The 25,622-nt window shown below is 35.3% G+C and overlaps 1 protein-coding gene across 5 annotated transcripts in view; it reads right to left on the minus strand.

Moving 5' to 3' along the window:
- Positions 1 to 25,622, minus strand: part of IL15 (interleukin 15) — a 79,847-nt gene that overhangs the window by 5,595 nt on the left and 48,630 nt on the right. For 2 of the 5 annotated variants that reach the window (XM_088132823.1, XM_088132822.1), the window contains exons 2-4: positions 15,814 to 15,873; positions 4,413 to 4,504; positions 138 to 297 (exon numbers count right to left, since the gene is read on the minus strand). In XM_088132823.1, coding sequence (XP_087988949.1) covers positions 138 to 223 — 86 coding nt within the window. In that variant the 5' untranslated portion in view covers positions 224 to 297; positions 4,413 to 4,504; positions 15,814 to 15,873. The remainder of the gene's footprint in view (positions 1 to 137; positions 298 to 4,412; positions 4,505 to 15,813; positions 15,874 to 25,622) is intronic. The other 3 variants (XM_088132824.1, XM_088132821.1, XM_088132825.1) reach the window with 3 other exon arrangements.

Raw genomic sequence — 25,622 nt, forward strand, 5'->3', positions numbered from 1 at the left:
TCAAGAAAACAGTACACTTTTCACATATTGCAAATGTGCATTTTATGCACAATTTATACACTGCAGGTACTGTATGAGGATGCAAAGTGATAAGATACCAAATGGGGGGGAAAATACCAGCACTTTCCTTCACTCACCTCAGAATAAGATAAAAAACCAGAAATTTCTTTTTCAGGTTTTTAGGAACCTGGAGAACAGACTTCAGCATAGTATTAGAGATCATGATTTCTTTCTTGAATATTTCTTGCCCCCATACTGGATGAACCTTCACCACTGGTGAGGAATACAATCGTTATCCTATATGTTGCAAATTTTATTTGAAAAAAAAATTATTTTACTACTATAATCATTTCTGTAATTCTAATTAATTAAAATACTCCTGGAATCAGCCTCTCATATATTAAGAATCCCCCAGATGAGGAGATTTCAATTTCCAGAATTTTCAGCCAGTGTGCTTTTTCCTAAGCACACTAGGAACTGAAGTCCACATATCTGGAGTCTTCCTGGTTTGGAAGACTGCACTAAAATATTTGATATTGAGAATTAAAGTGAAGAATATACAGTTGCAAGAAAAAGTATGTGAACCTTGTGGAATTTCATGGTGTTCTGTATTAATTTGTCATAAAATGTGATCTGACCATCATCTAAGTCAAGAGTATTAACAAATATAATGTGCCTAAAATAATAATACAAAAACAATTCTGATCCTTCATGTCTTTATTGAGAACAACCATAAAAACCTCATAGTGCTAGTGGAAAAAGTATGTGAAATTGATCTCAAAAAAGCTAATTGGAGTCAGGTGTTAGCATACCTGGAGTCTTGTTAAGCCTTGGAAGGTGTGGACTAGAGCTACATTGACTGATAAAAACCACTCAAACTTTTTGAGTTTGCTCCGCACAAGAAGAATATGCTTATGTGAGCCATGCCTCACCAAAAAGAGCTTTCAGAGGATCTACGATCAAGAATTGCTGATTTACATAAAGCTGGAAAGGGTTACAAAGTGATTTCAAAGACCTTAGAAATTCACCAGTCTACCGTTAGGCAAATGATCTACAAATGGAGACACTTTGGGACTGTGGCTACTCTACCAAGAAGTGGGCACCCAGTCAAAATGACTCCAAGAGCACAACAAAGACTCATCAATGAGGTAAAGAAACAACCCCGAGTGACAGCCAAAGATTTGAAGGCATCATTGGACCTGGCTAACATCTGTGTTCATGAGTCTACAGTACGTAAAACATTGAACAAGCAGGATGTCTATGGCAGCACACCACGAAGGAAGCCGCTGCTTACTACAAAGAACATTGCTGCACGCCTGAAGTTTGCGAAAGAGCACATTGACACTCCACAGCAGTATTGGCAAAATGTTTTGTGGACTGATGAAACAAAGACTGAACTATTTGGAAAAAACACGCAGCACTACATCTGGCATAAAAAGGGCACAGCATATCATCATGAAAACATCTTCCCAACCGTAAAGTATGGTGGAGGAAACATCATGATTTGGGCCTGCTTTGCAGCATCAGGGCCTGGCCAGCTTGCAGTCATTGAGGGGAAGACAAATTCCCAAGTGTATCAAAAAATTCTTCAGGATAATGTGAGAATGTCTGTACGTCAGCTGAAACTCTGTAGAAGTTGGGTGATCCAACAGGACAATGACCCAAAACACCGGAGCAATTCCACAACAGAATGGCTTCGGAAAAACAAAATCCGCCTTTTGGAGTGGCCAAGTCAGAGCCCAGACCTCAACCCAATAGAGATGCTATGGAATGACTTGAAGAGAGCCATACACATGAGACGTCCAAAGAATATGACAGAGCTAAAGCAGTTCTACCAGGAAGAATGGGCTAAAATCCCTCCTGAATGATGTGCAGCTCTGATCCACACCTACAGGAAGCACCTGGTTGAGGTTATTGCTGCCGGGGGGGGGGTCAACCAGTTATTGATTCCAAGGGTTCACTTACTTTTTCCACTAGCATTTTGAATGTTGAATGAGTGTGTTCAATAAAGACATGAAGGATCAGTTTTTGTGTTATTATTTTAGGCACATTATATTTGTCAATACTCTTGACTTAGATGACGGTCAGATCACATTTTATGACAAATTAATGCAGAACACCATGAAATTCCAAAAGGTTCACATACTTTTTCTTGCAATTGTATATTTGTCTATCCACAATAATGTCTCTATCCATGGCACGTTTCATATTGGATGACTTTGTTATGAAAACACTGAAACAGTGAATTTATTTCTTCACTTAGGTTCTCTTTAAACATCAGGGTGACTTACATGAAATTTTGATAACATTCAGTGGCAAAGATATGCAAAAATTCAGAAAATCTGAAAGGGAATTAATATTTTTCACAGAACAGATTCTGGAAAAGTAAAATATTCCACTGATAACATGGAAAGTTAATTATGTAAGAAGAATAATGAATTAATATTAGAATCCATTCATCAGGAAAACCCTTGAAAGGAAATCTAGGTTGCTATAAAGACTTACAGTGACCGTTCAGCTATGACAATGCTGAAAAAGTAGACTTACAACTGGTACTCAAATTCCGGCCATCCCTGCAGTTGGTCATGTGATCATGATCTGGGTGCTTGGCAACCCATTTGCCAAGCGCCCTGTGATCACAATTGTCATTTGCAACCTTCTTCACTGATTTTGTGGGAAGCCAGCAGGAAGTTGCATCACCTAACAACCATGGGATTCAGCTAATGACCACAACCGGGACTGCAGGGATTGCTGTTGCTAAGTGAGGCCTCACTTTATGACCGCATTGCTTAGTGACAGAAATTCTGGTCCCAATTTTCGTAAGTCAAGGACTACTTGTAATATGCAAAAGGGACTCATTTCTTAAAATGTTTGCATCCAGCAGTCTGGATGCAATGCCACCTTGAGTTATGTATAAAAAAAGTGTGATAAGAATAGTAATAGTAATCATCATTATCATCATCCAGTTAAAAATAGAAATGGTGATTTTCCAACAAAAAGAAAATTTACACTGTTAAGCATGGAGTTTTTCCATTAACTTTATTCCAAATACAATATTATCTGTCTTTCAACTGGTCTTCACTAGTAACTTTAACTGGGATTAGTTAGGTTCCCACTTAATTGATAAATCAGATGAGAGAAACTGAATTATTTTCTTGCATGTTAAATTCCATTCACGTGGCAAGCTTTATTTACTTGGTTAAACAGCCATAAAGACAGCAGTTTAAATGTTGGCCCAAAATCTTAAGAAATAACATTTGATTTATTGGCAGTATAAATACTCCAAGATTAGTCTATTCTCTTCAACAAGCAGTCCAATTAATTAATGATAACTAACTTCCAATAGCAGGATGGGATACTACTAATGTTTGTTGCTGCTGTTGTTCTGATGTTGCAATTAAAGCCACATTCAGCCACAAGTGGATTTGATATGCGTTACTGAAATAAACTTGGATGAGGGGATGTAGCATTCATGAAGATCCCAGGCTTCAGGTTCTTCAGTGATCTCAACTTCACGGAAAAGGAGAAGAGTAGTTGTGATTGTAAGAGACAATGTGATTGGGAGAAATAGTGTGCCTATCATCAGGATCTCTGCACCAGAAGCTGCAGAGTGTGAATGCCTGTGCATTAAGCTGGGCAACAGAAATAAGTTGGGTGTCCTACTTGGGTACTAGTTGGATCTCTCCTGAAGCTCCTAGATCATGCCTCTGGTCTGGTTTTATAATTACTCCAGTTACTTGTACTTGGAGGCTTCTATTTCCAGGCCTTGGGAGCAAATTCCAGGAAGGTTCAGGAACTTATTGGTTTCTATGACGACCATGGGCTTGTCCAAAATAATATCTACCCCAACACACACAGAAGAACACATACTTGTCCTTTCCTTTACTTGACAGCAATTGATGTGCGATCTAGACATGGAGGACATTATAGTGAATCTTTTGTCATGGTCAGACCACTTCCTAATATAGATAGGAATAGTAGCTACACATTACCTCCATCTTAAATGCTTCCCATCTATCTGACAGACATTTCCATTATGCACCACGTTGCTAACAAATTCACTCAAATTCACTGTAACCTTGACTTCATGGGCAAAATCTCATGGGTGCCTGGATTCTAACATAAATTTTGCAATATGTTAGTTTTTTAATATAATTTTTATTAAGAATTTTGATTACAATAGTAAAAACTAATACCAGCTAAACTTAGAGAAAGACAACAGAAAGGAAAGAAAGAATAAAAAAATGAAGGAAAAAAGAAAAAGGAGAAAAAAAGGATATAATAAAGAAAAAAGAGAGAAATATATAAAGTGACTTCCAACCTTCATCACAAGTACAAACAAATTTAATAGCTCTTCATCCCTTATCTATAAAGCATATCCATAAAATCCCCTTGTAAAGTTAAACAGATACCTCTTCATCCCTTATCTATAAAGCATATCCAAAAAACATCAACTTTTCAATCCTGATGTCAGCAAAAAGTCCATAAAAGGTTTACCAGAATACTGCAAAAAAAAAAAAAAAAAGTCTTATTTTAACTTGATCAAATAAACCAACTTTATATTCCTTCCTTTTACTTCTAACAGTCTTAATTTTTAATTCAATCAAATATTATCATAGGATTTGATTTCTCTTCAGTTCTTTATGCCATTGCAGAGATTTCTTCAAGGCTTTAAACAGCCTCTTTTGTAGATCCAATAAGAAAACACTTTCCAGGTCATTCTTTTGGTTTATCATTTGCATTTCCTTTTTAATTTTTAAAATTTCAGCCAGTTTGTTTTATATATCCAGTAAAGCATCCTTTTCCAAACCATTCTCTTGGCCTGTCATTTGTAGTTCCACATTCTGTACTTTCTCTATCTTGTCAGATAAAATGTGTTCCATATTTGTCATTCCTTCATCTTGTAGACATAGTCTATCCATAGCAGCAGACATCGTTACTCTTTTTTATGAATTTTATTAAAAGATTTTACAAAGATTTAAAAAACTATAAAAACATAGAAAAAGAAATAGAAAAAGATTATTAAAAAGTAAAAGAAAAAATGAAGAACAAAAAAAAGTAAAAAAAGAAAGGTATCTAAAGAACCGATTTCCAATCTACTTTGCAGCAGTTACAAACATAGCAATTACCATCCCCACCCTCCCATATTGCATATCATAGTTCCCTTCTTCCCACAAACAAACCTTTGAAATCAATAAGTCCCACAATCAACAGTTCATTTTTATCCAGTATCAGCAGAAAGTTTATAAAGGGTTTCCAGTCTTTTATAAAAGTAGTTGTAGTTCCCTCCTTAATCAAATGAGTCAATTTACCCATTTCTGCAAACTCAGCCATCTTCACAATCCATTCCTCCAATATTGGTGTTCTGTAGACTTCCATCTTTCTACATACAGGTAGTCCTCATTTAATGACTGTTCATTTAACAATGGTTCAAAGTTACGACAGCCTCAGAAAAAGTCCTTTATGGCTGTCACAACATAACACAAACATAACATAAACAAATTTGCAACCTTTTTACGATGGTCATTAATCAAATCACTGTGGTCGTTAAGTGAATCACATGGTCATTAAGCAAATCACATGGTAATTAAGCGAACTCTGGCAAAATGTGTCCATTGGGAAAGCCGGATTCACTTAATGAACATATGATTTGCTTATGACCATGTGATTTACTTCATGACCATAGTAAAAATGGTCATAAAATTGAGGCCGGTCATGTGGTGCCTTGCTTAATGACTGCTCTCTGCTTAACAATCAATTTTCCAATCCCTATCATGGTTGTTAAGTGAGGACTACCTGTATAATAGTCTCGCTGCAGTTACCATATATAAAACCAATAGTCCATGAGCCTTTTTCTAATTGAAGAAGCAGACATCATTACTGACAATGTTGATATTGTAGTTAATAATTTCTGGCTCCATTCTTCTAAGATCTCTAATATTTCTGATGTTATAACATTTTGTGTCATTTTGTAAGTATTAACTGACATCAGGCTTGTATTTTTTTTTCTTCTGCTTATAATCTTCAGTCCCCTCTAGTGTCGTTTCTAAAATCATCACTTTTGTTAGGACTTGCAATAACCACGATACTCAGAATAAGTCTATTTCCCATGAGAAGTTATTTTTTTATAGTTAATTCCAAAATTTTATAGTAAAAATAAATATTCCAAATTTATCTGGACCCTTAATCCATTTATAACTTTCTTAGATCAAAATCTTATTTAGCTTTTTGCTGTTTATTTCAAATTGTTTAAATTCTTAAGCTTGTAATTAATTTTTATTTTGTTCAAAGCTGAAGATAAACTCACCCAAACTTGTCATTCCAAAGGTCTCTAATAACTGTAAGGTAGTTAATAGGCAATTTCTGAAAGTGATTAGAAAGTGAAATTTGCAAACTTAAGTGTCCTTTAAAAGGCTCCACCGTGGTTGCAAGCAAGATGGCTGATCCTGTTATCTCTTGGTACTCAAACCCACAGAAAACTGCTGTCCTGCAGTCTCCTCATGAGAAGCAGCTGTCTGGAGCACATGTGGGCAATCTCCCATCCCCTCCTTATCTGGAGAGTTTCAAGGAACCAGTCTACTCATCGGTTCCTTGGTCTTTGCCATGGTTATCAACTCGACTTTCGCAGAATGGTCTTCAGTTCACCATACCTCCCCCAGAAATCCTCAAGTGTTGCAATATGTCATGATGTTACCTGACAACTCTGATAAAGTGGAGAATTATCCACTCACATATATTCTCTGCTACCTGTGGGCTTGACCCATGCCCATGCTAGCTCCTCTAGGTTGCCAAGAGGAGCATGATGGGCTGGGTCCAGGAGGTGGTCAATGCTTCTTTGAGGGAGGGTTGGAGTGCAGGAGGCAGTGGTATGCCACTTTCCCAATAAATCTCTCCTGAACCTGGCAGTTTGGATTACTGACTCCAATCTTCCTTTTTGGGAAAGGCTATTCAGAGGTGACAGTATGTCAACTCTTAAGAGTGAGATTATTTGGGTCCCATTCAGACTATGCATGTGATAGAAACAGCACAGGTCACTTTGGTTGATGACCTGTATTGGAATCGCTATGGAGGGAGTGCATTCCTTTTGAATATATCAAGAATATTTGATACCATGGTATCCCCTTCTATCAACTGTGATGGTTGGGAGCTTGACACACTGAAGTTTAGTAGCTTCATTCCTTCCTGAGTGGGTGATTTTAGTTGATACCAATGCAGGATAAGAAGTCAACCTGGTGAATGCTCACATGTGTGGTTGTTCAGGGCTTGATCCTCTACTGTTTAATAGCTAAATAAAATCACTGGAAAAGATTACCTGTCATTTCTTGCCATTAATGGGATCAGTGAATTCAGTGAAACCTATTTCTAGCTATGGCAACATAAGATTGCCGCAATTCAACATTGTTGGTATATATTAACTATTTTTACTCCTCTATTGAGAGTCATCCTACTAATATATAAAAGTAATATAAATGGTTTTAAAATACAGTAAGTGCTCAGACACACAGCATTTACAAATACAGATTGTTGGACTTCCGGTGGTGGGCATGGTAGCTTGAGCCTCTTCAAGATTGCGGAGATGGCATCTCAGCTGTTTATCACTCAGTGGGTACTGCAGGATGCTTTAACTTCCTCCGGACAAAGGAGGAAGCTTGAAATCAACCTATTTGATCTCCGGATGGCCATTCCTCATGAGTAAATTGCAAAAATGGAGGTTTTTGTGAGAGGCTCACGAGTGGAGCAGCTGGGAGGTGGGGATTACATCTCTCTTATTGGCTGAGGTGTAACCTGCATAAGGACACCGGAACTGGCCAACCCCCATTTCTATAGCACTTTTGAATTATATATATTCTTCAGTTTAAGAGAGATGTCTTTTTATAGCAGATAAATATTTCACTTGGTATTTCTCTCATGTTGGGGGGGGACTGTAAATTTTGGGAAGTTCTGGAGATTTAAAGTAATTAAATTTTTGAAACCTTCACAAAAAGTGGGATAACTAAAGTGGTATAAGAAAGTTAACAACAGAGAAAGAGGAAGATTTTCTTTTATTTATCTTTTATTATTTTTCATGAATCTGTATTGTTAAAACTATAACTACTTTAATGGGACTCTGTTCTTGGGAATGTTTTTTGTCTTCTTGTAATTGACCTGACAATTGACTAGGATCATATACCAAAAGAACATATTAATCAATCTAGCCTATGTTTAGCAGAGCCTATTTTTAACAGAGAAACCAGCTGGCAATTGCTTGTAATTACTTGCTTCGTTGTTGTTGTTTTTTTTCCTTTTCTCTTTTGTAGCAGAGCCTACCTTCAGCAGAGACACCTGCTGGCAATTGCTTATAATTACAGCTCTAAAGGTTTAGTGGATTTGAGGTTTTTTGCCTGTTTTTTTCCCCCTTCCTTTTTCCTTTCTCTTTTCAGCTCTACATTTTACTCTTTGGAGCTTTTTATAATGGCAACATGTAGAACCTGATTGGAGATTAGAAGAGCCTCTATGAAGCAGCCACCAGAGAAGAAAGATAAAGAAAGAAAAGATAAGCCAATTTCTGCTAATTTAATTAAATCAATGTTTGATTAATTAGGATTTAAACTGGCTCAATCATTGCATGCAAAATTGAATGTTAAATTTATGACTTTTGAAAAAAAGATGGAAGAAAGATTGGACAAGATGTATATTTTTGTAAAACCAATGTCTGCAGGTATGAAACAAATGTCTGCAGAAATAAAACAAACTAACAATAGAATGGAAATCTTAGAGAATAAATCAGGCATTCGTTATAGAATTTAAAAGAGGAATGGATAATTTGGTTTTCTTGGAGCTGAGAGAGAAAGAATTTTGTTTGACATTTAGAACCATTCCAGAGGCTCCAAATGAAGATATTAAGAGAAAGGTGGTTTAGGCATTGTTGGATTTTTTTGGACTGGAAAGAAGAGACAGGAGAGGAGATTGACAAAGTGTATCAGATTAATTCACAGTTTGCTATAATAAGGCATGTGCCAAAAGAAGTTTTAGTGCATTTATAAGGAGAAATACAAGAGATCAAGTTCTGCAGCAGGATTTTAAATCAAGACTGAAAATTGATAATGCAGATATAATTACTTTAAAAGAAATCCCTAACAGAACTTTTAAGTAAAAGATTTTTTTTTCCTTTTGACTGAGGTTTTAAAGCAGAAGATGCCATTCCATTGGGAGAAATTAGAGGGTGTAACTTTAACTTTTCAACAGAGAAAATTTTAATTGAATGCTGCTCCAAAGGCTAGAGAATTTCTGGAAAAATTTAAAGGAGACTTGGAAGAGGTTCAAATGAGAATTGCAGAGAAGACTGACCAAAAATTACAATAAACAGAGGAGCTTTAAAAAGATGATTTGGAGTCAGGTGCCATTGGTATAGGCTTTTCTAAGCTATTTGCTTAACCATGGATTATACATGTCTAGCACAGAATATAAATGGGGCAAATTCCCCTCATAAAAGGAAAAAAATAAAGATATAATTTGTTTGCAAGAGACTCATATGAGAAATAAAACCATGAAGTATTTAACTTGTAAAAATATGGAAGAATTTATTTCAGCAGGACCAAAAAAACTAACAGAGTTGCCTTATAAATTAACCCCCATTTAAAACCACAATTAATATTGGCTGATCAACATGGCAGATTCATGAGGATGGAAATTGAACTACAAGGTCTTAAAACTTTTGTTTTGGAACTTTATGCTCCAAATAAGATAAAGGAAATTTTTACAAACAACTTATGGAACAATTGATAAGCCTTTTATATGAGAACTGGTGTTTGATGGGAGATTGGAATGGTATTGTTTTTCCATAGTTAGACAAACTGAGAAGAAAATTAAAATTACCAAGATTTTTTTTCAGTTTGAAGGACAATCTAACTTCAGTGGAAATATGGAGACAAAAAAATAGCAATTCCAGAGAATACACTTATTTTTCTGAGAGACACAGACCCTTTTCAAGAATAGACATGATATGGATTTCAAAAAACTTGGCTACTAAGATAGCTAAAATTGATATTTTACCAAAACAATTTTCTGATCACAATCCGGTGAGTTTGACTCCTAAAAGGAAATTTACTATGTTTAGATGGAGATTATATGAAATGTTATTAAAAAAAGAATGGATAGTGAAAGACTGGAAAAAGAAATTATTAGAATTTTTTGAGAACAATTTAAATAAAGGCACGGATTTAAGAACAGTCTGGGATACAACTAAAGCTTTTATTAGAGGTTATTTTATTCAATATAACATTGAATTTTTTAAAAAGCATAAATGAAAACAGGCTATTTTGCAGGAGAGTAAGAGAAAAGAGGGAGAATTAAAGAAATCACTGGCAAAAACAAGTATTTCATACCAAATTAAACTTTTACAGCAACAGCTATCCATGTTGACAATAAGAGAAATGGAAACTGAAAAAGATTAAGCTTGGAAAAGCACCTGGGCCAGACAGATTACCAGGGTCTTATTATAAATGTTTTAAGGATGAAATTTCACAGCCTCTCCAGAAGACAATGACTTTTATTTTAAAAAGAGATGGAATGCCATAGTCATGGGAAGAAGCTAGTATTAGTCTAATACCTAAAGAGGGGCAAGATTTAAATGTAACTAAAAATTATAGACCAATATCATTACTGAATATGTTATCTACAATGATTCTGGCAAATAGACTAAAAATAGTTTTACAAGATTTTATTCATGAAGACCATTGTGGATTTTTATCTAAAGGACAACTAAAAGATGTTAGAACAGTATTGGACATTATACAGTAGAATATTTTGAACAGCATAATGAAAAACAAGCTGCATTGGGTTTTTTTGGATGCAGAGAAAGTTTTTGACAGTTTTAACTGGCCATTTTTCTTTAAAATTTTAGAAGATATAGATTTTGGTGAGAACTTTATAAAACGGCTTAAACTGATATATATGCTACAGAAAGCACAAATTATTGTTAATGGAGATTTAACAAGAACATGTGACATTCAAAAACGAATAAGACAAGGTTGTCCATTATCCCCACTTTGTTTATCTTGGTTTTGGAAGTTTTGAATAGAGACATAAGACAAGAGGAGGGGATAATGGGTGTAAAAATTTAAAAAGAGACATATAAATTGAGAGCTTTTGCAGATGATTTGGTGCTGATATTGGAAAACACTGAAAGGGATAGAATTATTAATGAGAAAATTAAGAGTTTGGTGCACTAGCTGGCTTTAAGATTAATAAACAAAAGACAAAGATGTTAACAAAAATATGAAGACAAAAGATTAAATAGAACTGATGAGTAAAACAGGTTTCAAGACTGAGGAAAAAGTAAAATACTTGGGTGTTAATTTCACAAATATGAACTGTATGTTATTTCAGAATAATTATGTTAGGATATGGAATGAAGTTAAAAAAGACATGTTAATATGGGAGAAACTTCCCAAAATTATCATTTTTGGGAAGAACTGTGATAAAAATGAATGTTTTGCATAGGAAGATATTTTTCTTTCAGACAATAATGACTGTGACTACTGACTTACCAATTAAACAATGGCAGAATGATATATGTAAATTTGTGTGGCAAGGAAAAAAACCCTGTGAGTTAAATACAAGGTGTTACAAGATGCCAAAGAAAGAGGAGGTTTAGTTTTACCTGATTTGAAATTGTATTTTGCAGCTTGCTGTTTTGGATGAAAGAGTGAATGACATCAAGAAACAGAAGGCTACTGGACTTAAAAGGCATGATTTGATATTTGGATAGCATGGCTGTTTATGGTATGACAAAGATAAGGTTAATGTAGATTTCTAAAATGATTTCAAAAATCATTTTATTAGACATGCCATTTGAGAAATTGGAATAGATATAAATCTAGAAGCATGTTATAGAAGAGAAATAGTAATTAAGCAGAAATGGTTAACTTATGGTGACATTTTACATTTCTACCAGGTTGAATTTAAAATAAAATCAAAAGAAGACTTGATACCAGAAGGATATACAGTACTGTGCAAACGTTTTAGGCAGGTGTGAAAAAATGCTGTAAAATAAGAATGCTTTCAAAAATATATATTGTAATTGTTTATCAATTTACAAAATGCAAAGTGAGCAAACAGAAGAAAAACCCAAATCAAATCAATATTTGGTGTGACCACCCTTTGCCTTCAAAACAGCATCAATTCGTCTAGGTACACTTGCACATAGTTTTTGAAGGAACTCGGTAGGTAAGTTGTTCCAAACAACTTGGAGAACTAACCACAGATATCCTATGAATGTAGGCTGCCTCAAATCCTTCTGTCTCTTCATGTAATCCCAGACAGACCCGATGATGTTGAGATCAGGGCTCTGTGGGGGCCAAACCATCACTTCCAGGACTCCTTGTCCTTCTTTACACTGAATATAGTTCTTAATGACATTGGCTGTATGTTTGGGGTCGTTGTCCTGCTACAGAATACATCAGGGGCCAATCACACACCTCCCTGATGGTATGGCATGATGGATAAGTATCTGCCTGTATTTCTTAGCACTGAAGACACCATTGATCCTGACCAAATCTCCAACTCCATTTGCAGAAATGCAGCCCCAAACGTGCAAGGAACCTCCACCATGCTTCACTGTTGCCTACAGATGTTCATTCTTGTACCACTCTCCAGCCCTTCGGTGAACAACTGCCTCCTGCTACAGCCAAATATTTCCAGTTTTGACTCATCAGTCCAGAGCACCTGCTGTCATTTTTCTGCACTCCAGTTCCTATGTTTTCATGCATAGCTGAGTCGCTTAGCCTTGTTTCCATGCCAGAGGTATGGCTTTTTGGCCGCAATTCTTCCATGAAGATCACTTCTGGCTAGACCTCTCCGGACAGTAGATGGGCGTACCTGGGTCCCACTGGTTTCTGCCAGTTCTGTGCTGATGGCACTGCTGGACATCTGATGTCAAAGGGAAGTAAGCATGATGTGTCTTTCATCTGCTGCATTAAGTTTCCTTGGCTGACCACTGCATCTACAGTCCTCGACACTGCCCATTTCTTTGTGCTTCTTCAAAAGAGCTTGAACAGCACATCTTGAAACTCCAGTCTGCTTTGAAATTTTTGCCTGGAAGAGACCTTGCCGATGCAGTCTAACTCCCTTGTGTCTTGTTGCTGTGCTCAGTCTTGCCATAGTATATGACCTGTGACATGAAACTGTCTTCCACAACCTCACCTTAGTAGCAGAGTTTGACTGTTCCTCACCCAGTTTTAAGCCTCCTACACAGCTGTTTCTGTTTCAGTTAATGACTGTGTTTCAACCTACATATGAAATTGATGATCATTAGCACCTGCTTGGTATAATTGGTTAATCATACACCTGATTCTAATCCTACAAGATCCCTGACTTTGTGCAAGTGTACAAAGTGTGCAAGTGTAAGAATTGATGCTGGTTTGAAGCCAAAGGGTAGTCACACCAAATATTGATTTGATTTAGATTTTTCTTCTGTTCGCTCACTTTGCATTTTGTAAATTGATAAACATAAACAATTACAATATATATTTTTGAAAGCATTCTTACTTTACAGCATTTTTTCACGCCTGCCTAAATTTTTTGCACAGTACTGTACGTCGCAATGGTTTTCACATGTACAATTAGCAGAAAGATTTAAAGTGGATAAAAAGAATTTTTGGTTTTGAACATGATAAAACTGAATTTGAAATTGAGTTATATACGAATGACAAACATCTTACTGCTAACATGTATAAACTTTTGTTAAGATTTGAAACAGAAGATGAACAAATTAAAGATTGTATGATATAATGGGCTAAACATTTTGGATATAATATACAAATGGAACAATGGGAAAATGTAGATGAAAGGGCTGAAATTTATATTATGTTATAATCTTAAAGAGAATTTTTATAAAATTATGTATCAATGGTATCTGTCCCTGAAAAGATTGTCAAAAATGTATAAAGGGGTTTCAAGTACATGTTGGACATGTGAACAACAAGAAGGGACTTTTTATCATCTTTGGTGAACATGTAATAAAGCTAAAAAGTTTTGGACTTAAATACATATATTAATTCAGAAGATTCTGAATATTAATATACAACTGAAACCAGAGACATTTCTTTTGGGGCTGATGGATAAACTGGAAAAATCTCATGGACCTTTGTTTTTATATATGAAAACTGCAGCAAGACTTCTATATGCTCAAAGGTGGAAAGACTCGATATTATCTACGAGGGGAGAATGGATTGTAAAGTTGATGGAGCTAGCTGAGATGGCAAAATTGACAGCTTTGATTAGAAAAAAGACATTGGTTAATTTTAATGCTAATTGGAAGCCCCTTTTGGACTCTTTGCAGGAAACGGGAAAAAAATGAAATTATGATATATAGATTTGATGATTAGTAAAATTAATAGATTATAGAAAAAATGGATGTTAAATTGAAATCTTACTCTAAGATTTAGTTTAATGTATGTTTTACTTATATCTGCTACAAAAGTTGGAAGTCATTCTTTTTGGGTAGTTCTGTTTCTTTTTCTGTACTTTTGCTTTCTTTCTCTTTTTTCTTTTTTCTATTCTTATTCGTTCTTGTTAGTTTTTAATCTTTCTGTTTGTTAAAATTTAACAAAGTTATAAAAAACAAATGCAATTTGCCATATTACATATAATTTAGGGACTATTTTTCTGAATGATATAAATTATTACTTTAATAATAATTTCAAACTCAGGAAAATATAAAGTATACATTGATTTACTTGTTAAAGAATCTCAAAAATTTAAAATAAAAAACTAAATTTATTTAAAAATTCCAATAATGCTGGCTAAGTTACATTACATCCATTATATTCAGCATACTTCCATGTATATTTACTCAGAGTAACATTTCACCTGTAAAATTTATTTTTGACACTAGTTTGCTTTTATCTTAGGCTTTCAGCTTTGACAGCCTTTCTTAACAGGAAGCTGTTACATTTTGTGGGAATTTGTTGTGATTTTACTGGAAGAACTGGCAAATTTCCATAAAGGATTGGAACTGGTTGAGTCTGATAATTCATACTGCAATAATTTGAACAAAGTGTTAACAAACCAACAAAAAAAGTTTAAAGCATTGCTTATCTTAAAAAGTTGGAAACAAAAGAGAGTGAGTCTACAAAAGAACTAGCTAAGTTTATTCCTTATGAAATTTGTTGGGAAACAGAGGAATATACAAGTAAGAATAAATTGGAAAAGAAAACAAACAGCTGTGCCTTATAACACACTGTTGAAATGGACATCTTTTCAGTGTCTGTATTTTATCACTTTTCTTTCCACCCTTTCCCTTGCCTATACCAAAGCGCCACTTTTCTTGTTTACATCCTACTCAGCATGGATTTGGATTTATAGTTTTCAATTTTGCAGTAATATGCCTCTAAAAATGCTTTTAAAAAATAGTAAACCTTGCACTGTTTTGAGCTTCAAGCTCCCTGGGCTATTGCATGTCTCAATATTACTACTAGTCTACAGTAACTAGTGAATTCTTGGGAACCCCATGGATTATATCTTTATCTACTGTAGATAAAGCTAGTCCTCCTATTACAAAACAATGGTGAAATGCCAACAAATAAATGAGGATTATATAAACATATAGAAAGCATTCTTTGGGGAAGAAAAGCCCCAAAGTTAAGTGTAGTATTGCATACCAGTAAAATAAATAGTTACAGATGAACTAAATCCAGCAATGACAAAGAATGAAGTAAATAAAACCCCAATTTGGAATGTTTTCAATTTTCTTGCTCTAGGAGATTGGCTATTCACAGTGTTTTCATTCAGATATGAGTAAAGCTTTATATGTCCAAATATGTAGGTACATACTGTTGAGAAGGACACAAAGAATCCTGAAATTCAGGAGCTGTGAAGATGAATTCTTCTTGCCTGAAAATGTAAGTAAATGCTGGTTAATTTTGTACAGTTCTAAACACTTTCAAGAATTGTAAATCATTGGCTTTTCATTAGGCAAGTACTACAGATAAAGACTGTCATGGGAGAGCTGTAGGGGAAGAGAAGGCTGATATTTACCATGATACAAGACAGACAAGAGAGGTTGAAAATGCATTCTATAAAAAATCAAGTGGAACAAAGATAACATTGGTTCATTAATGAATGGATGTTGTTCAGCCACTTTCAACTCTTCATAACCTAATGAACAACTTGATCACTAGAATAGTTTATCAGTAACTATCCTCTGAGTTCTTGCAAATGCCTATTTGCAATGAATGTATATGCCTGCCAATATATGGCCAGATGGATTACATCCCTGGGTACTGAATGTACTAGCAAAGATCACTGCAGAACAACAGAGTCACTTTGTGTGAGATGGGTGGCTATATAAATGTGACATATAAATAAAATAAACATTCAGAAATCTTTGAGAACTCCTGGAAGACTAGTGAGGTTCCAGAAGACTAGAAGAGAATAAATGTCATCTCCATCTTCAAAAAGGAGGAGGAACCAGGAAGCTACACCTATCAGCTTGATATCTATTCTGAGCAAGGTCTTCAAATAAATTATCAAGCAGCATATTTGTGAGCACTTCAATAAGCGCTCTACAATTAACAGGAATCAGTCTGGGTTTGTTGCACACAAATCATGCTAGTCTAATCTTATCTCCTTCTTTAACAGCATTGTTAAAGGTGATGATTGCCGGCGAGGAAATGTTCTAGTCTTTTGTTTCCTTTTTATTGTCTCTCTTGAATAGTATGTAGATGTTGTTTATTTCTGTGTGCCTGTTGATGGCTGACTTGTCTGAATACCAAGCTTCCAGGTATTTCCTCGCATACTACTTACTACATACTCCTTGGATTTAGCTTGGCCTAAGATGCTGACAGTCTCCCAGTTGAAACTATGGTTAATTCTGTCCATGTCATAACTGAACAAATGGTTGTAGCCTAAGGACTACCTATACTTAATTTCCTTTTCATTCCAATACATATATTCCTAATGATATATTTTTAAAAAAGAATGAAAACCATCATTATCATAGGAAAGCCATAGCTTTAAAAGAGAAATTGTAGGTATTGCAATTTGTTAAAAATACTTGAGTGGAACAGAAGCAACACTTCCAAATTATATATAAATGTTGAAGCCATTTTATTTTCATATTTATTTTTATCCACACTCAGATATTCTGCTTCATAATGTCTCCTATCTGTGTCTCTCAAAGATACATTTTTCACCTCTTCAATCCAAGCTATACACACCTTGTCCTGGCACTTCATTTTCACTGAAAAATGAAGATGCGAAGGACAATTCACTTGCCTGATGAATTTGTGTCAGTTATCAGCACTTTATAATCATAAATATATGTTCTACTCAGGTGCCACTCTTTAATAATAAATGCTGGCAACTATCAGTTTTAAGTACCAGGATTTTGTGTCACTCTATAATGTCAAACCTGAGCAAAGTGAAAGTGAAAAAGTATAAACTATTTTCCGTATTTTATTAGAAGTCATTGCTATCAATGGACAGTACAGAGCAGAAGGGATTCCATCTTGCAAGAATTTGTCTAAGAATTATCTGTATTTACATAATCAAAGGGGTAATTTTAAAAAATGCCTACAGCTGCTGTTTGATTTTGTGGACAGATAGTACAGGTAGTCCTTGTTCAGTTTTGCTTTACAGACCTGCAAAGTTACTTTTTTATCATCGTTGTAACTGTGGTCTCTAAATGAGGAAGTCATTAAACAAGCACTACCTGTACAGGTAGTCCTCAACTTACAACCATTTGTTCAGGGACCATTCAAAGTTACAATGCCACTTAACAAATGGTAGTCACAACTGGTCCTTGAAGTTCCAGCTGTCCTAGCACCCCCACAGTCACATGATTGCAATCTGGGTGTTTGGCAACCAGCTCACACTTAAAACCAGTTGCAGTGCCCACAGTCATGTGATCGCCATTTGCAACCTTCCCTGCTGGCTGCCTTCCTGCGCCTCCCTCGCACCCTCCCTGAGCCTTGCCATGCCTCCTTCGCACCTTCACGCACCTCTGCTTCCATCACACCCTCCTGCAACTCCACAAACCCTCCCTTAGTCTTACTGTGCCTCCCTCATACCCTTGAGCACCTCCCCAAGCATCACTATCTCCCTTGTACCCTCACACTCTCCACAACCCTCACCGTGCCTCTCTTGCACCCTCGTGTACCCCCACACACCCTCCCCAAGCCTCGTTGCATCCCCTCTGCACCCCACACACCCTCCCAGACTCTCGCTGCACCTCCTTCGTACCCTCATACACCCAAACACACCCTCGAGCCTTGCTGCGCCTCCCTCACACCCTCACTGAACCTTACCGTGCTTCCCTTGCACCCTCAGACACACCCCTCATGCCCTCCCCTATCTGGCAGCAGCCACTTTCCTAGCTGTTGGCCTGTCTGCCAGCCGCCTAGGACTTGCAACTTCCTGCCAGATTCCCCACTGACTTGGTTGTGGGAAGCTGGCAGGAAGTTGCCTCGCCTAACGACCATGGGATTTGGTTAATGATGGCAACTAGGACTGCAAGGATTGTTGTCGCTAAGCGATGCAGTTGCCCTTTAGAATCACATTACTTAGCGACAGAAATTCCAGTTCCAGTTGCTGTCCTAAGTCGAGGACTACCTGTAGTTGATACGATCTTCTCTATGGGAGCTCAATGGCAGTTTGGGATCAGTACTCTCTGTATGCCTGGTGACAATAAGGCCATGTTAAGTTCAATGGACCTTGTATCCAAGTTGCAAGCCTAAGCATACTTAACTAGGAATAATTTCTATCAGAGACAATGAGGCTTTCTTAGAAAATGTCTAGCATTAACCGTGACAACTTTTGAATTACATAAAGATGATAAAGCATTTTAAAACTTTCTACATGATTTATGTGCAGCAAAAAAGAGTTTGGGAAAATGGCTGATAATGATGAATGTTAGGATGAATGCTCAAAGCACACAGGAGAAACAAAATCTGCAATTTGTTACAGGTCCTCACTTTCTGAAATATCTGACAATTTCCAATTGCAATTAATTTAATCCTGATGGGTATTTCTTCACAAGAAACAGCAGCTTTTCATGCATTCTAGTATTTTAAGTAAATCCTTTATTTTGCAGTGTGCTATTGAGTCTAAATTACTCCTCATATATTAAGATTCATAAGCAATATATTTGAGACAAAAGAAACCAGAAGGGACATCTGGCGCCATTTCATGAAAACATTTTTTATTGCTAAAACAATAGCTTCCTGTAACTTCTCTCCATTGTTTTATGTTTTTATACTGCTAATAAACATAGCAACTGTTGCCTCTATCCCATAAACACTTTTTAAAAAGCTACTGACCTGGTTTAAGCACGTAAAATAAAGTAGAAATTCAATTCAGGGCACAATTTTTTTTCTTTTCTTTTTTTGTGGTTAACATACACCAAGAAATTGGTGAAAATCAGCAGAAATATTTGAGAGTATTACTTGTCAGGACGAAATAGAGAGAGATATTTAAACCATCATCCATCCTGACAGCTTATTACCAGCAAATAGTAAGATGTGTCATTACAAGCCATTGTGCTGGATTTTGTGTCACAAAAGTATATGTATGTTTCCAAATGACAGCAGAATGACTGCTAAAGATTGTGATTTATAATGACTTTAATAGCAACAACCTCCACTCGACTGGGTTCAACCATTATTTCCAGTGCAAAGTCTAGGAAATACTAATAACAAAGAGCTGCTTTTAACAAACTGAGCATTGCAACAAATCCCTAAGGAATCATAAAAGACCTTCCCTCTTTTACCTAATTCTATATAATTAACTCTACATGCACAGACACAAGGGCTGTAATAATGTCCAGTCATAATCCCTTAAAGTAAATCCAGAAGAACTAATTTATTTTTGAATAAAGAGTTGTTCTGGCCTATGCTATAAAGGGTACTTGACATAAGGTAACTAAAAATGAGGTCGCCTTGTTCTTTTTTAGATTTTTCAATGTATACATTTGTTTCAACATATTTGTTTTTTTGATTAATTTTTCTTTTTCTTTTAATTTTGTGTCTGGTTATTTTTCTTTTCCCTTCTCTTTATATAGTACAAGCATTTTTAAAACTTTAAAAACATGAAAGAACATTTTTAAAATTTACCTCTGGTTGAAAATACAATGTTAAACTGATATGTCAAAATATCTCCATTAACTATTATTGAAACATTGAAAAGAAGATGCCAATGTTGTTCCGTATTAATTTCGCATTTGTGTGTGCTAAATTACTTTGGTTCAATGAACCCACCCATTATGGTCTAGAAGAGTGTTTCTCAACATGCTGGCTGGAAAAATTCTGGAAGCTGAAGTCCACACATCTTCGAGCTGCTACGGTTGAGAAACACTGGTCAAGAATTCTCAGCATTGGCAGTGTGGCCAAGAATTCTGGGAACTGAAGTTGGAAGGAACTTGGGTTGAAAGGAACTCAAGTTAGGGAAGCCTAGGCTAATGACTTTACTAAATTTCTGCTTAATATGTTGGAGAGGATAGCAGAGTTTTGAAAATATTTGTCCAAACTGGTAAAATTAGCATTAAAATTGCAAAGATAGATTAAGTGTAAATGCACAGGATTTTAAAAATCCTATTCATTTATATCAACACATCTCTCTTCTATTCTATGTAGGCATAATCTTACTTTTGTTATCATAATCTTACTTAAATTGATCATAATCCTCAACTCTAACCCTAAACCTCAACATTCATTATTCATAAATCCTTCTTATTCAACATCATAAGCTCAAATATTTTTAGTTCATATTTATAAAAACAGTTGCATATTTGTAGCATATAGTTATTAGAGATAATGTAAAGTGCTTTATATTTCATGGACTCATCCTCAAAGGAACAGCATTGCAGCAAGCAATGTGTCCCCCAGTGAACACTTAATTTTCTCCTTTCACACTGGCATATGATCATATACTTCTTTCCTTGGCTACTAAGTGGAAAATAGTAGCCAAATGATACCAGGGCACCACACTCTTTTTCCAGGTCTGAAAAGGTGCATCAGTGCAGGCTTTCACGGCCAACATCAGTCCAACAGTGATGAGCTTCTCACTAAGAGGCCATGGTTTAATTATTTGGTTTTCTCATTTCCTCTAGCAATTGTGGCTGGCATCTTCAGAGTTGAAGGTGATCTGCTCTGTGCCACACTTCTTGACAGCTCACAGTCAGCTGAGCAGGAACTGAGAAAGTAATTCCATCCAGGCTCAGACCTGCACCTTGCTCCCCATCACTCATGGACAATGTGGGCACATTCCTTCCTGCTTATCCTGGGAACTGGAGTTCTGTAGATAATGTACTACTTGTCCATCCATCTTTCAACCCTTTTGGAGACGGAGAAACTTGTATGCTTCTCAAATTTCTTTGCAATCCCCCCACCATGGTCTCAACCCACAGTTGGATGATCACTATATTAGAATATGCATAAACTGATTTAAAACAAATGGTATGAATCCTAGAACAGTATCACTTTCAGCTAATATTTTTTAAATGATCCCTGTGCTAATTTTACCAGAACCTTTGAAAAACTATTCAGATTTATATAGCTCTTGGGCCTCTTTTGTTTTGTAAAATAATGATTTTTTTCCAGTAGTTTTATTTAAACATTAAAACCAATTGTATTCTACTTATTCCCAACAGAGGCTCAGAGCAGTGGCAATAAAACTCTAAAACTGTGTATTCTAAAACACAGAAATATAAAACACAAATCAACTGCAGAAAAATACGAAATATGGTAATAAAAATATTTAAATATTAAAACATCCATTGATTAAAAAAAAACAGACTTCCGAGAGGGCGGAGCTGGCGTCGCGGCGATACAGCGGGCGATCCTGGGCTCCCAGGATGGCAGCCGATATCTCCTCGCCCGGACGGTCCCGATGGACCTAAGCCGTCCCGTAGAGATGGCGAACGCAAAGGGCGCGTCCCGCGGATCTCAGGGACGCCGCAAGTCCCAGATCGATCCGGGGAGAAGCTCTTGAAGCCGGTGGAGGAGAGGCAGCCAAAAATGGCTGCGAAAGCCGGGACAGCTCCAAAGGAAGATGGAAGAGAAGGGTGTCAACTGGGTGAGATGGACTTTTACTATTTAACTATTCTTAGAGAACACCTTAAGTAACTTAAAGAGATTTTTAAAAGTGAAGAAAAGTGGATTAAGCGGCGAGATTGAACCCTATTAAAAAAAAGAAGGGGGAGAAAATTTTTCTTTTCAACTTTCCCTTTTTAGTGGAATTGACAAGATGTTTTTCTTTTAAAAAAAATATATTTTTAACTGGATTGGCTTTCTCTTTTTAATACTCAATAACTTTTTATTTTAAGCCTTTTTTTTTACTAAGATTTTTTTATTGTTATAAGAAATTTATATCTTTTTGACTTTGAAATGGGGAAAGTGGAGTTAAGAGAAAGTAAATGAAAGAAAGTTGCACTGCCATTTAGAGGCGCGAATTAGTGCTTTTTTTTCATTGTGACGCACGCTCAAAGACCCTGTGCTTTCTAAAAAGATAGTGGGATGTGCATGTTTATACAGGTGCCATCCGTAACTATAAACAAGAAAGTGGAGTTGAAAGCGACTTTGAAAACATTAAGATGGAAAGTTTGAGCCAGTCACAAGAGCCTTGATTAGTGGCAGTAGCTCTTTTTTCTGCTAGAAGCTCTGCTTTGCTTTCTATTCCACACAACAGAGGGATTTTTTTTTTTAAAGAGGCTAAGCCTTTTCCTTCTTTTCCTTTTCTTTTTATTTTTCATTCTTTTTTTTATCTCTCCTTTTGCTTCTTTTTTTCTCTTATTTTTGGCAAGAACAAAGATAAAGAATCCTTTGACTCAATGAAGGTTTATCAAGATAATAGACTATACGAGAAACACAATGCAGAAAAAGATCTTTAAACTATTGAGGATGACTATAAAAAATTGGAAGAAGAGCTGCAGAAATTCTCAAAAAAAAAAAAAAAAAAGATATTAAAGCTAAAATGGACTTAATTAAACATAAAATGGGATCATTGGAAAAGGAAGAAATAGTACAAGAAATCAGAAACATTAAACGGAATTATTGTGAGGCCTATAAACTGAGAATTAAAAGGGTTAATCAACTGATAAATGAAGAGAGACAGATTTGTTCTTGGCACTGAGGGTGAGAAAAAGATTATACAAGATTATAATGGAAAATCGTACTAAGAGAATGTACAAAAAGAAGAAGTAAAACAATATTGAAAGAAACTATTGCAGATGTTTAAAGAGAAAATCAGGGGAATACAACAATGATGGAACTGACAGAAGCTTCCAAAAGCAGAATGTTCAAAAGGACACTTATTATTGCTTTCTCCTATCCAATAATATAGAAATAAGGAATGAACAGCCAGATATTTTGGGACATTGAATGAAAAGGGTGAACTCAAAATTATGCAAGCGCTGGAATAAAGTATAAATCTGAGATATATAGTTAAAAATTGTATAACATGTAGTGAAATCTGGTTAGAACTGTAACTTGGTTAGAATTGTAATTGATACTGTAACTGATATTGGTTAGAATTGTAACTCTTAAGAATTGGAAAAATTAAAAAGTACTTATGCAGGAGGAAGTTATTCAAAATTATGGAATGTGCAGAGATGAGTTAAATTGAGATTTGAAATTAGAGTAAGAAGATAAGCAATTTTATATGACACGGGATTTGTTTTTATTAATGATTAGATGAGAAAATATAGTAATGTAATAGATTAGGAAATTTTATAATAGAAATTTGATATTAATTATTATATATATACACATATAATAGATAGATGGAGATGTATTACTAATCCTATTGAAAGTTAAAATTTTTTGTAATATATGATTTTATAGATTAGCTATGAATGATTAATAATTGTTAATTGATAAGTATACAAGTATATTTTTGAATAGATGATATGAGAATTTAAGATTATGAAAGGGGCACCAACGAGTTTAACTGGTTGACACACGGTATAAAATGGAAGATGCTTTTTTATGCCTTTTTATGTTTTTGTTTGTTCATGTTTGTTTTGTGTTTGTTGTAAAAATAAAAAAAACATTATAAAAAAAAAAAAAAAAAAAAACAGACTTCCCAAGAGTATCCTAAAATGTAAAGTCTTTACTTTAAGGTTACAAATGAAGAAATGAATTACAGTTCTTTTAAAAAAAACAACATAAATTCTTGGAAGTTCATCCCTACTAATTTTGACGGGGTGGGGGGAATGTATCCTTAATATGGCAGTAAGCAGATTTAAAAAAAAAAATTAAACAAACCTATAGCAAGTCCTATTAAAATTTACATACATACTTCAGGGTATTCATTTTACCTTTTATAAAACTGATATAATCCAGCCAGCCCTGATAAAATAACCATTTCCTTGATTTTTGAGCAAATTAATTTTGTAAGAGACCCTCTGTTGATTAAAATTATCAAACCAATTTTACAAACAAAAGATTATCCAAGTATTTCCACTGATGAACAATGATTTGCTGGTAAAAGCAGGTATAGATCCAATGTTTCTTGCTTTGTAATGTTTAATTCCTTCCATCAAATATACACAGTAAGCCCCAGACTTGGTGTGAATTAAATTAAATCCTTTCTTTGGTTAATGCTATGATTTTGTTTTTTTAAAAAAAATCCAACATTTTAAGATTTTATAACATTCCCACCAAAGATGGGAGAATGTCCCTTTTTAAAATTACAGTCTCTCCACCCCTCATATTTATGCATTATATATGAATGTCTCATAGGGTTTAAATATCAGCAAACAGATGAAAATACCCTACATCTTCACAAAGGTTGCCATCATTCATCCCACTGCTTGCCTAAATCTGACTCCCAAATGTCTTTTAAGGCATAATGTAGGATTACCTTTAACTACTTCCAAAAAAACATAAATAAAATGTTGATGCTGATCCTTTGGGTCACACAAAATAGTTGAGCATTACTTTCTCAAAGTTAGACAGCGGACAGTTGAAAGGTTCCATTACCGACTTAAATTCCTAAAAATGAATTTATCTGTGACCTCAGTAGCCATAGCACTTTATAACCCAACTGTTCTTCTATTTGGTCCTCACTTACGTTGTCCTATTTTTCCTAAATATATTACTGTTGAGAAAGTATAGTATTTATCATGACACATTAGTCCAAAAACAGATTGACATGTTAGGTATCCTGCATTTTAAAAGATGTTTTAAAAACTATTTTTGTAAATGAACGATTATTTTATAATCTCAGTACTACATCTGATCAGCACGGGGGCACAGGAATTTGAGTTCTACAGAAATGTAGGTTTTTGTATATTTTGAGAGAGCACAGCATTTCCTTCTTTATCTGAGTCAAAGTTGTATTATTTATATCAGTAAAAGGAATGAAGAAAGGAGAAAACAAGTTAAACAATTCAAGAGATCCCACTGTGGACTTTCATCTTTTTTTGGTCCCAGGCAATAAAGGGCAAAGCTAAATTGTGTAACAAGATATTGGCACAAATGGGCAATTTTTGCAATGTAGAAGTCTGTCTTTTTCTATCTTTCTGTCCATATTATCATGGAAATCTAAAAGTTTAATGTACATTTTAAGTTCCTCCAACCTCCTATTGGGCTACCACGCATTTAAACAGAGGAAATAAAAGCTGGAAAGAAGGCAGCAAGACACTT

Source organism: Python bivittatus, unplaced genomic scaffold, assembly GCF_059951505.1.
Source record: "Python bivittatus isolate LINGU-HERP-01145 unplaced genomic scaffold, Pbiv_v1 ctg000070_np1212, whole genome shotgun sequence".
NCBI classification, from domain to species: Eukaryota; Metazoa; Chordata; class Lepidosauria; order Squamata; family Pythonidae; genus Python; species Python bivittatus.